Raw genomic sequence first — 13,297 nt, 5'->3', positions numbered from 1 at the left:
AACCCCCCACCCCCACCCAAGGCTAAAATATCTGCTTTCAGCAACAGTTCCGGCAAGTCCGATGGCCCCCAGGGGACTAGGCTCCAAATCCACATGCAGGATTGCCGGCATGGTGCTGAAAGTCGACCTAAAATTTCTCCAACTTCGGACAGGACCAGAACATATGTACATGATTGGCCGAACCCCTCCCACACCGCTCGCAAGTGTCCTCCAACCTCTCGAACAGCCAGCTCATCCTCGGCCTCATCAAGTGAGCCCTGTGCACCACCTTTAACTGTATTAACCCAGCCTCGCACAAGAAGTTGAGGCATTCACCCTCCGCAACACCTCACACCACAACCCCTCTTCCAGCAGTACCCTAGCTCCTCCTCCCACTTGGCCTTAAACCCATTCCAGCAACGCCATATCCTCCAAAATCCTCCCCAAAATCGGCAAGATGACCCACCCCCCTCCCCCCACCCCCAAATAACGCTTCTCCATCAACTTCTCCAAACTTGCAAACTAACCTTCCAAAAATAAGTCCTTCATTTCCATTAACTCACCTGTTTCTGCCACCCCGAAACCTAGCAACCAGCCTCGCCAGCTCAAACACATGATTCTCTCAGACCGGTATCAGCTTTGGCCCCGCCCCAACTTAATGTTATGCCGAAATTGCCTCCTTATCTTCAGCGTGGCCATCACTACCCGAGTATTTCCCAGGGGCAGGCGGGAGCGGCCCGATCCTCCACAAGAGACTGCTTCATCCTCATCTATAGTGCCCCCTGGCTCTCTACACCGGCCCCGCACCTTCTCGGCGTAGACCACAAGACATTGGCGCAGAATTAGGCCACTCGGCCCATCGAGTCCACTCCGCCCATTCAATCATGGCTGATATTTTCTCATCCCCATTCTACCTTCTCCCCATAACCCCTGATCTCCTTATTAACCATGAACCTATCCATCTCTGTCTTAAAGACACTCAGTGAATTGGCCTCCACAGCCTTCTGTGTCAAAGAGTTCCACAGATTCACCACCCTCTGGCTGAAGAAATTCCTCCTCATCTCTGTTTTAAAGGATCGTCCCTTTAGTCTGAGATGGTGTCCTCTGGTTTTAGTTTTTCCTACAAGTGGAAACATCCTCTCCACATCCACTCTATCCAGGCCTCGCAGTATCTTGTAAGTTTCAATAAGATCTCCTCTCATCCTTCTAAACTCCAACGAGTACAGACCCAGAGTCCTCAAACGTTCCTCATACAACAAGTTCTTCATTCTTGTGAACCTCCTCTGGACCCTTTCCAAGGCTAGCACATCCTTCCTTAGATACGGGGCCCAAAACTGCTCATAATACTCCATATGGGGTCTGACCAGAGCCTTATACAGCCTCAGTACATCTCTGGTCTTGTATTCTAGCCCTCTTGACATGCATTTAACTGCCGACTGAACCTGCACATTAACCTTAAGAGAATCGTGAACAAGGACTCCCAAGTCCCTTTGTGCTTCTGATTGCCGAAGCATTTCCCCATTTAGAAAATAGTCTATGCCTAAATTCCTCCTTCCAAAGTCCACAATCTCACACTTTTCCACATTGTATTTCATTTGCCACTTCATTGCCCACTCTCCTAACTTGTCCAAGTCCTTCTGCAGCCCCCTTGCTTCCTCAATACTACCTGTCCCTCTATAGATCTTTGTATCATCTGCAAACCTGGCAACAGTGCCTTAAGTACCTTCTTCCAGATCATTAATTTGGCACCCAATAGTAATACAACAGATTTGGAAGAGCCACTCTGACTGTTGCCCTCCCCGAAGCACCGCCTTCCGAAACCTTACCTGCCCAGACAAAATCAACCTTTCCACCCCATAAAAAACACCTTTGGCAAAGAGACCGGTGAACACTGAAATAAAAATAAAAACCGCCGCAAGATGTTTACCGCCTGTACCCAGCCTGCCAATGATAGTGGGAAGCTGTCCCATCTCAATAAATCTGCCTTGACCCTACTCGCCAGGCTTCAATTTACAGAGCTGGGCCCAATCTCGAGCCACCTACACCCCCAAATACCTGAAGTGAATAGTCTCAACACAAAATGGCAATCCCCCCAAGCCAGCTCCTGCGCCCACAGAAGAAACCAAAATGCACTCGATTTTTTCCAAATTCAGTTTATATCCTGAAAAAGCCCCAAACCTCTTGAGCAGCCCCATTATACCCCCCACTGTGGGACCTGGGTTAGAAATATACAACAAACGTTCGTTGGCTTACAGGGACACCTTATACTCCACCAGCACCCCTCACTATCCCTGTCCACTTGTCCGAGCACCTCAGTGCAATCGCCAAGGGCTCAATCGCCAGCGCAAACAAAAGGGGGGGACATGGAACACCCTTGCCTCATTCCCCTATGCAGCTGAAAATATCCCGAGTTCAGCTCATTCGTAGAAGACTTGCCTTCGGTTCCTTATATAATTTGACCCACGCCACAAACTTAGCAAGCTCAAACCCCTCCAACACTGCAAAAAAAAACCTCCACTTACTCGATCAAATGCCTTCTCTGCATCCAGCGCCATCAGCACCTCAGGCCGGCTCCGCCCCCACCTGATGGGAAGAGCACTACATTCGGGACAACTGCCTACCATTTACAAACCCTGTCTGATCCTCCCCAATCATCTGCAGAAGGCAATCTTCCAATCTAAGCTCTAACACCTTGGCAAGAACCTTAGCATCCACAGTTAGCAGGTATATTGGCCGATACGACTCACTCTCCAATGGGTCGTTATCCTTTTTTAACAACAGCGAAATGGATGTCTCCCATCATTTCTGGAGCGCTTCCTTAGCCACCACATCCTCAACCTATCCAGAAACTTCTTATAGAATTCCACTAGGATTCCATCCAGCCCAGGTGCCTTACCCATCCTAACCTCCTCCATCCCCACTGGCTCTTCCCACCCTGCCTTCTCCTCTTCCTCTTTAGGACACTCCAGCACCCTCCCCCACCCCACCTCCCATCTCAAGAAGTCCCTCATATCCGACTCATCCTCCAGGGTCTCCGACCTATACAACCTTTTATAAAACTCCTAAAATGCCCTGTTCACCTGCTCTGGCGCCTCACCCCATTCTGGACCTGAACGATCTCTCGCAAGGCCGTCTGCCAGCGGAGCTGCCCCACTAATAAACAACTGGCCTTCTCACTCGTACACTACCCTTTTCACCCGCCTCAACTGGCATACCGCTTTCCCTATAATCAAAATGTCAAACCGACTGCAGTTCCTTTCTACTGACCAGAAGCTCCAGAGTGGGATCTTCGGAATACTTCCCATTAATTTCCAAGATTTCATCTACCAGCCGCTGCCGCTCCTTGCTTGCCTCCCTATCCACCTGCACCTTATACAAGATGATCACGCCCCTTACCGACATTTTCAGCCCCTCCAAAACCACTGACCACAAGACCTCCCCATCTTATTAAACCCCACATACTCAATCACCTCCCAACCTCGCACAAAACCTTGATCCGCAAGCAGTCCTGCATCCAACCTCCACGCGGCCTCTGTGCAGTCCCCTTCTCAAGGACCAGATCCACCAAATGTGGAGCATGATCCGCAATGACAATCGCCGAGTATTCCGCTTTCCTCACACTGACAGCAATGACCTCCCCACAATAAAAAGGTCAATCCTTGAGTACACATTATGCACTGACGAAAAAAATAAATACTCTCTGCCCCCTAGATGTAAGAACCGCCATAGGTCTGCTCTCACCATCTCATCCATAAACACCGGCAACACCTTCACCACCACCACCATCGAAGGGGTAACGGGCACGGCTTAGAACGATACATCTTTGGATGCAACACTTTATTTAAATCCCCACCTAAAATTAATTGATGCATGTCCAGACTTGGTATGAAAGCCAACACCCTCTTCATCAACCCTACATCATTCTAATTTTGGACATACATGCTAAGCAACACCTCCCCTCCAATGAACCCATTAATATCACGTACCTGCCCCCCTGATCCGCCACCACCTTCTCCATCTGAAACCTAACTTTCTTATCCAATTGTACCGCCAACCCCCAAACCCTGCTATCAAAGCCCGAGTGGAACACCTGATTCACCCAACCCTTCCGAAGCCTAACCTGGTCCTTCACTCAAGTGAGTCTCTTGCAACAGCACCACGTTGCCTCAAACTCTTCAAATGCAGCCTTGGGGTCTCTCACCCCCCCCCACCCCTATCAGCCATGATCAAGGGCACCATCTTGCAAGCAGGACCAGGCCCTACCCCCAGTCCTGTCAGCCAGCTACCCCTCTTCCCAGAACCCCCCCAACCACTTCCTCTCGAATCCACTTCTCTCTGAATGCACGCCATTCCTCCATTCACATTTCCGTGGCCCACCGAAACCTGTCCCCACAGGCTCTGCCAGTTGTGACCTCTCCCCCACCTCCCTCCCATTTACTAGCCAACTCCAGTTGGCTAGTGAGGTGGCCCTGCCAGAGCCCCATCCCCCACATACCTAGTAACGAAACAACAGAAAGAGCCGCCCCACATTCAGTCCTTCTGAACAACCAAACATGGTAAACCCCAACACATTACCCCAACGTCCCCAAACCATTCCCTCCCATCCACAACATATGAAAACAGAGTCCGAACTCAGTTCAGTTCCAATCCTTCGGCCCTCACGAATGTCTCTGCCTCCTCCGACATCTCAAAGTAATAGTCCTTGGGGTGATGTGTAACTCTCAACTTCGCTGGGTAGAGCGCCCCAAACCGCACATTACTCTTGTAAAGCGCTGCCTATTAAAGGCCGCCCGCCATCTTGTCAGCTCCACCGTGACGACTTGGTATGTTTGAATATCACTGCTCACCTCGCAATTCTGTTTGGCCCATCTCAGCACCTTCTCTTTACGTGACAGCTTCGGCCGGAGTGACCGATGAACCCTATCCAGCTCAAAGAGGGAGGTGTTCTCCTCCTCTCCCAACAACTTGCCGAACATTTCCATACTCCCATCAGCCCTCCAACCCCTCGGGCAGACCCACAACCTGCAGATTCTGCCGCTGTGACCTGATAATAAAGATAATTATTATTATAAGCTCTCAGGCAGTCGAGCATTTGTACCCTTTCGTCTCACGTTCTTTCTTTGGGTTTCGTAATCCTCTAATTACCACAATTTTTCTGATGACCGAGCATATAAAATTTCTCCCCAAATCTGGATGAAAACAGCCAAAAAAGTGAAAGATCTAGCAGGAGCCACCCAACGTGCAACCTCTACCTACATGTCACCACCGGAAGACCCCCTCTTGTCCCACCTCTGACAGTGCATTTAATCAGAGTTGCAGAGTACACAAAAGAGTTGAGGAGTCACAAGTGGATTGGTTTGGAGTTTTAAAGTGTTGTATTGAGAAGTGACGGTTCTGAATCTGAATAGATAAGAGTAAACATGTGACCCTGACAGATGAGAAGGTTTAAAAATCTCAGATTGGACAGCTGCACAGGCCTGGTCTTGGCAGCCTGCAGTCATGAGCGCTTTTCCCTTTGTCTGTATTCTTCTCTCTCTGGTTGCCTGTTTATATATTTTAATTTTAGTTTTTATAATGATCTTTATTGTCACGAGTAGGCTTACATTAACACTGCAATGAAGTTACTGTGAAAAGCCCCTCGTCGCCACATTCCGGCACATGTTCGGGGACACTGAGGGAGAATTCAGAATGTCCAAATTAACTAACAGCACGTCGTTTGGGACTTGTGGGAGGAAACCGGAGCACCCGGAGGAAACCCACGCAGACACGGGGAGAACGTGCAGACTCCGCACAGACAGGGACCCAAGCCGGGAATCGAACCTGGGACCCTGGCGCTGTGAAGTCATTGTGCTAACCACTATGCTATCGTGCTGCCCATACTGGTGGGTATCGCATGCTAATTGGTTCAGATGCAATTAGTTCAGTTACAATTACAACTTCTCAATTGTCCAATTGTTAAGGGACAAATTCCCCCAGTATACCGCTAAATTTCCAGCCCCTAGAGGAGACGCTTCTGCTGAGCTCTTGGTAGGACAGCTTGGGCTGGATTCTCTGATTCCCTCAGCCAGCCACGTGTTTATCGGCAGCGTGTCGTTTGCTGGAGGTGGGATTCTCTCGCCACTTGTCAATGGGATTTCCCATTGAATCCACCTCATGCCACTGGGAAACCTGCAGGCAGGGTGCGCTGCCAGTGGGAACAGAGAATTCCAACAGCTGGAGAATTCAGGCTGTTGTTAACCTTAGTCGGGGGAGGGGGGGGGGAGGATTTTCTGCCCACGTTTTCGGTGGGTGGGAAAGCTGGAAGAGGTGAAGTATCCAACGGAAGTCCCAAAGCCGCATTTATGTCAGCGGGATTTCCCTTTGAGATAGTCCCTGTCCCCTGCCAATTACTTAATGGGGTTCCTGCGATCAAAGGTCAGGAACCCTATTACCGTGCATTTAAATGTCATTCGCGGGCTTCCGCACTGTATCATCCCCAAACAAGGAATCCCCTCACTGTCAATATGATGTTACATCAGCAAGGTCTACAGCTGGTCTGGACAAAGGGGCAGCTGGCAAAGAGAACCCACCTGGGGTGTACTGATAAGTACAGCCCCCAGGAGCAAGAGTATCATGACTATGCACTGCCCCCAGCACCGCCAGGGGTGTCTTCCGTTGGGGAGGTTTGTGGCTCCGGGGAAGGTGTCCCTTGTCCATGGGGGATCCTTTTTCTTTTTATCTTTTTCATATCGGGGTGCCCATTAAATCACCCCATGATGTCATCGGACCCCCATTTATTTTGACCACTGTCAAAAATTATGGTAGGAATGTCCGCTGTGCAGCTGGCAATCTTAATATTGCTTTTCCCGCCTGAATTGACAGTCAAAAAAAGACAAAATTCTGCCCAGAGAGTATGTTTAAATAAGTGGTATGATAGCCCACATTATTTGTCCTGAGGGTGGTGTAGGGTGAGGGTTGGGTAGGGTGTGGGTGGGGGGGAGGGTGGTGTGGAGGGGGGGGGGGGAGGTGACACACATCACGGGGAACTGCAACTCAGTAGGGTCTCTCCTCGTCCGCAGCCAAACTCCACCCTGGCGACCACCCTCTCCTCCGAGTCGCCGACCATGTCCAGGTGACCATGATGTTCTGCTACAGTCACAGGCCACAAGCCCAGCAGTCCCCCTCCAGTTTTCTCACGCTCCCAGCGGTTATGGGTGGCCTTCTGCTGGGTTGGGGGGGTGGGGGTAAAAGGTCCGCACATGCAGCCCATAGGGTGGGTAGCTGGCTAGCCTCAGTGGCCAGGGCACCCGGCCATGGCGGCCAATATGGCGACCAGCATGTGGTGCAGGAGATTCAGCCACACACGGATTGCGTGGGCATGGGGTAGGGTTACAATTGTGTGGCATGGAGTCAGTGTCAGGGCACAGTGCTACTACTGACTCTGCCCGCCCTGAGGAGGTTGTGCAGTTTATTCCTGCACTGCTGGCCGGATGGATAGTGTTGCTGGTGGCGCTGACTGCCTGCATCCATGCACGATGAATGGCGGCGACTGGCAGCCTCCATCCTGGGTCGGGGTACAGGGTGTTTCCCCTTTCCTCCACCACGCCAAGAAGAGTATCCAGCTCGGCGTCGGTGAAGTTTGGTGCCGAGCATCTTGCTGCCAACTTTTTGGCTGGGGTGGGGTGTGTGGGGAGTGAAATGTGTATGTGTGGTTGCAGCTTGTCAGCCTCCTGAGTGCCAATTGCGATTCCGGCATTGTTTCTCATTGGAATCGATTGTGTTCCACGTGGTGCCGGTGCTAGCCCTTTAACAGTAGCTGAATCAGACCAGGTGAGGCACCAGCTTTGCTGTCGTGGCACTCCATGAATCCTGCGCCGGCATCAACACTTAGTCTCAGGAATGGAGAACCCACCCCGTAGTATTTGCTTTTCAGTTGACCGCAAGACAAAATAGGTTGACAGCGAGTGGATTGGTTCTGTAAGCTATGTTAGGTAATCTTCTAGTCAATACAGGCTTTGAACTATGGCCTGTTGTTCTGCCTGTGAGGCCTCAGTTCTCAAAAGCATATAGAGGGCTGGATTCTCCGCTCCCCGATGCCAAAATCGCGTTCGGCAACGGGGCGGAGAATTCGTTTTGATGTCGAAATCGGGGTGCCGCAGGTTTTCGGATTCTCCGCCCCCTGAAAAGTGGCATAATCTAGGAGTACGCCGCGCCACGTATTCACGCCCTCAGGCCACTGCCTGAGGCCCAACCCACGATGCTCCAAACCTGACCATTCGAGTTCCCGACAGCATAGGACACGTGTGGTCTCACCCGTCGTGAACTCAGAGTGGCGACTGCAGACTCAGTCCGGTGCCGCCACAGTCGGGGAAGGGCTGGGGGCACTGTGGGCAGGTAGTCCGGGCGCACGTGTTGAGTCCGCCATGGAGCACGGCGTGGCCACTGCAGGCCTCCGCCGTGCGCATGCACGGCCATGGACCCGGAAATGCTCAGGGCCGTATCGACAGCTAGAGCTGCAGCCTCCCTGCTAGCCCCCAGCAAAACGGCGAATCGGTGGCTGTTTTGCGCCAATTTTCCTGGCGTAAAACACCACCGTTTTCACGCTGGCGTAGTCTCCCAAATGGAGAATCCAGCCCAGAGATTTCACAATGGTGACTTGAATCATGTGACCTTCCTTCTCCAGAATTACTTCAAAAGGAATGTTTATCCAATGTTTGGAATTGGCTTTTATTTCAGGACTGAGAATGTGCCAGTTGTTGAAAGAGTTACCGTCCATATTGAGGGTCTAGTGTTGGGAAACTATTGCCTTGGGAGACCCACCAACTCTGCTCGAAAATTATGTCCCTTTGGTTCCCTTTTGAAATGGGTCTGGGCAGTCCCAGGTGTGATACAAATCTGTTAGCTGCTTTGCAGACAAATGAGTTTTGATGTGTGAGCCTCCTGGTCTTTTGTGATTATAAGGGGTCTGAACAATGTGGTCTGAAATTACAGAAGCTGAGAAAATAATTATTTTGTTCTTTTAACCGGGGGTTACCAGCTCCCAAACAAAGTGTCAACCCAATGGTGACTTGTAGCACCCATCTTTTTGTTTCAGCAAAAGTATATATTTTAAAAAAGTAATAGGGTTAAAGTTTTGAACATGTGGTCTTGGAGAATTTCTCATGTCGTAGGAACTCAACAATTGAAAAATGAATGCAACCATGAAAATTTTCAAAGCACCTCAATCTTTATAAAACTGAATCCAACTTGAGTTAAATAACTAATTTATCAGTATAAACTAGTGGTCCTGAGCATTTCTAATCAGCCATTACCAAAAACAAACAATGGGTTGGATTCTCCATTCTTGAGACGAAGTGTTGACGCTGGGGCAGAATTTGTGGAGTTCCAGGGCTGCAGAACTGGTGCCGAACCTGGACCAATTCAGTGACTGTGGAGTGGCTACACCGGCGACACGTGGAACACAATCGATTCCAATGAAAAACAGTGCGGGATTCGCCAAGTCCATGATTGACACTCGGGAGGCTGACAAGCTGCAGCCGCAAATACACTTTTCAATCCCCACGCATACTCATCCCAGCCAACAAGATGGAACTGGTTGTGCTCAAGCCCACCCATACAGCTGATGGGTTGGCTGGGGCCAGAGGGCATTGAGGGGTTGGCCTATGTTCCAGATTGCATTGATGCCGCTGTAGGGGTGACGGAGAATTGTGATTTGGCGTCACATCGGCACCAACTGCGATTTTGGCGTCGGAACCTATTCTCCGCCCAATCGCGTTTCCCGATTTCAGCATCAGCCAACGGAGAATCCTGCCCAATGTCTCTGCTGGTTTAGAGCTGCATCACCAGAAGTACACAGGATTATAAAAAGAGAAACAAAACATATTGTTTGAAGTGCCTTGCACTGAAGACCGCACATTAGAATCACTTATTAACTTTTTTTCTACTTTCAAATTTAAAAGATCACTTCAGAGAAAAGCGAGTGAACTGCCAGATTGTGGGTTCATGTACATTGAGGAGCCAGTGGTTTTCAAGTTATATTTTGTTGCTGGAAAAATAAGTTGAAAATGAAGCTTCCTCATTTACACATACTAATAGCTTCTCACTTAACAATATGAAATTCAGACCACCTAGAGAGATGTAGAACCCATCTCTGAAATGGAGCATGAAACAATTACTGATTTTAATCCAGTATATAATATTGTGTATGATAAATTAATCTTCTTGGAACTGAATATACTTCCTATCGTCCCAAGATGGGAATTTAATATGCATGACACTTAGTAAGGATTACCCTGCTTAATTTAAAGGAACTCATTACTTAACACAGGACAGATGGAAAATGTATGTTGTACTGTTCTTATTAAACTAAAACACCAAAAATTATAGGTATGCAATTATATGTAATGCTGGTGCACATCTGGTTCACATATCCAGGCAATAACTGACATTTATCTCACAAAGCAAATATATGTAAAATGAAACTTTTCAGCAAATATATGTTAAATGAAACTAGTGCAGCGTATGAAAGGTTGTATTTCATCCCAATCATCGGATCAAAAAGTGCTTGATGCTGCCCTAGACTTCAGAGAGGAAGATACTTCTACCCACATTCTTGAAAAGTACAAATGTTATGGGTAAATAATTGTGGAGAAAGATTTGGGAAATAGTACATTACATTTCTATGATTTAAGTGGCAATAAGGTAGTAACGCTCGCTCTTTGAACCTTTGGCATTTCTCTTTTGAATGCAATTTAGAAACATCTTGGCAGGTTGGTTCAATGCAAAATCCACTTTAATGCATTGCAGTTATCTAAATTGGGTAGTAATTATTTGCGATGACAGCAAAGGTTCATCTCCCAAACGTTTCTGTTGTGCATTAGGTACTTTATTCCAGTCCAGAGTGGAAAACTGCATTATTGATCTCCTTCTTATTCGTGAATCAACAACATTCTTGGAAGGATCTCTGAAATATACCAAATGGAAATAAAACAAAATAATATTGTTTTGACAATTTTTTATACTTTACATTTCAAAAAACCGGGGAAAAAGTGAACTTGCATTCAATGGACAATCAAATATGTCAAAGAGTTACTATTGCAATAAACATCAAATCTACCCAAGATAAATTGAGAGGTCAAAACTATTCTGTAATTAAGATACATTTGGTAGGAAATACAGAGGACAGATTTTCCTCTGAGCTGCTCTTAAATTACATGTAAACAGAGACAAAATGATGTTATTCTTGCCTGTTTTCAGATTTTCACTAATTATCATGGACAGATTTCCCCCTTGAAAGAAAGTGGACACTTCGGTTCTAGTTGTGTTAGAAGGACAGAATACTAGGCTCTGGTAAGTACCGACAACTTGGCAATTGGCTTTTTAATTAATTTAGATACCTGAGAAATTGTTCATGAAGGCTGTAGTATGGTACTGAGAAAGGCTTGATTATTCCTTGTTCCTCGATCCGGTGCCACTTTTGATACATCATTCTGTTAGCCAGCTTGGAGGAGCCCAGAAAAAAGCTGACTCCAAGTTGGATAACAGAAAACAACATAACCATAGGAGAAGAATAGTTCCAACTTGACCAAACCACACCAACCACCTTGCCTTCCCTCCAGACAACTGCAGAGACAGCTGAGAAATTTTGAAGGCCTATAATGAGGATCAATGCATTCATCGCCTGAAATTATGAGGGAGTTTTGGGACCTACTATGGAAGTACTTGTGATCACTTAGAATCTGCCTTATCTGCTGTTTGTGATGAAAAAAAAAATAGTGTGGAAACTTTCCAGGAAAATAAACTTCAAGAGAGTAGCTCTGAAAATTTTGATAAAGGAGAGAAAAACATGGAAATCTAGAAAGCTAACAAAAACTGATCAACAGTTTCAATAAACTAACAACTGGAGAAGAAGCCTCTCTCAATTTGCTCGACGTATTATATACATAACAGCATCAGGAAACTTACTAACAGATTGTAAATTGGGGTGGGAACCATTCCTACTTGGTTTCCGACCTAGTTTTGACATGACACAATGGTTTCTTCATCAGCAGTTTTCCAATACAAAAAAATATGGCAATGGTGGAAGTTTATTGGGCGGGATTCTCCGTTGGCCGATGCCAGAATCGGGAAATGCCATTCGGCGTAGAATTGGTTTTGACGGCAAAATCGTGGTGGGCGCCGGTTTCACGCAAAATTGCAGTTCTCCGGTGCCTCAACAGTGGTGTCAATGTGTTCTACTCCGCATGTACAGTAAATGCCGTTAGTATATAATTAGCGGGTCTGACCCGGTATTCTCCGGGGCCTCCGCGATTCTTTTACATCACTGGGGTAATTCCTGATGGTGAGGTTCACTTGTGCTTTTAAAAATCGAGAAACAGGAGCCCTGGCTGATGAGGGAGGGGGGGGCCTGACACTGGCTTCATGGGGTGTCCCCACCCCATGAAGCCAACAACCCCCCCCAAACCGGCCCCACCCGCCGGCGGGACATCACACAGCCCATCCAAGGGAACTGCACATAGTAGCCACTACAGGAGGTGCCGGACAGGGACCACAGAGCGTACCACTGGTAAGGGCAGTGCCAGCTGACGGCCCCTCTGGCAGCAGCAATGGGATCTGGGCCAGAGATGCCCCTGGTGCTGGGCACCAATAGGGCCAGGGGTGAGAGGAGGGGGACATACAGCGGCATGGTCCGCAGTGCCAACCGGGGCCACCATGTAGCCCATTGAATCTGGTTGAGAATGGGGGAAACACACCACGCTAACATGTCGGCCTTTCACCCCCTGCAGACTGTGGTAGTCATCACTGATGTATATATTGTATATATAGGTGATGTGTTCGGCAGGTAGGTTCGATGTGGACTGCACTTGATGCAGAGAAGCTAGAAGCAGACGTCTAACACTGGAGAAGATCCAACACTGTTTTATTCAACGAAAGAACTGATATACATATTCAGTTGTGAGTCGACACTATCCTGAACTGATTGGAGACCTTTTAGTAGCCTGACCAGACTTACTAGCTACCGCATGGTGTTTGCACTTGCTAGCTCGTGGACTCTGACTGGCTCAGTGGCTGGGTCCCAAGAGAGCGGGAAACCTAGTGCCCTCTGGCTTTATTATGGTAGTGTCCTGTCTGGTGATTGGCTGCACTGTGTTGTGTGCTTACTGATCATCCTGTGTGTCAATCACTGCCTGTCTGCATCTCATTATATACATGAGTGGATATTATGACAATAGGATGTTGATGTAGGTGCTTTATGGTGAGGCCCCTATTCTACAGGTACGGGGCTAGATCCCTGCCTGCTGGCTCCGCCCAGGAGGCGGAGTATAAATATGTGTGCTCC

The 13,297-nt window shown here is 48.2% G+C and overlaps 1 protein-coding gene across 5 annotated transcripts in view; it reads right to left on the bottom strand.

The window, feature by feature from the left end:
- Nucleotides 1–9,165: 9,165 nt before the first annotated feature.
- The window catches only part of LOC140425176 (leucine-rich repeat-containing protein 72), a 150,777-nt gene continuing 146,645 nt past the window's right edge, over nt 9,166–13,297 (bottom strand). For all 5 annotated transcript variants that reach the window (XM_072509166.1, XM_072509167.1, XM_072509169.1 and 2 more), the window contains one exon: nt 9,166–10,921. In XM_072509166.1, the coding sequence (XP_072365267.1) occupies nt 10,765–10,921 (157 nt within the window). In that variant the 3' untranslated portion in view covers nt 9,166–10,764. The remainder of the gene's footprint in view (nt 10,922–13,297) is intronic.

This window comes from Scyliorhinus torazame, chromosome 6 (genome assembly GCF_047496885.1).
Source record: "Scyliorhinus torazame isolate Kashiwa2021f chromosome 6, sScyTor2.1, whole genome shotgun sequence".
Lineage (NCBI taxonomy): Eukaryota > Metazoa > Chordata > Chondrichthyes > Carcharhiniformes > Scyliorhinidae > Scyliorhinus > Scyliorhinus torazame.
Note: the sequence above shows the minus strand (reverse complement) of the source record. Positions and strands in the feature narration are given on the sequence as shown.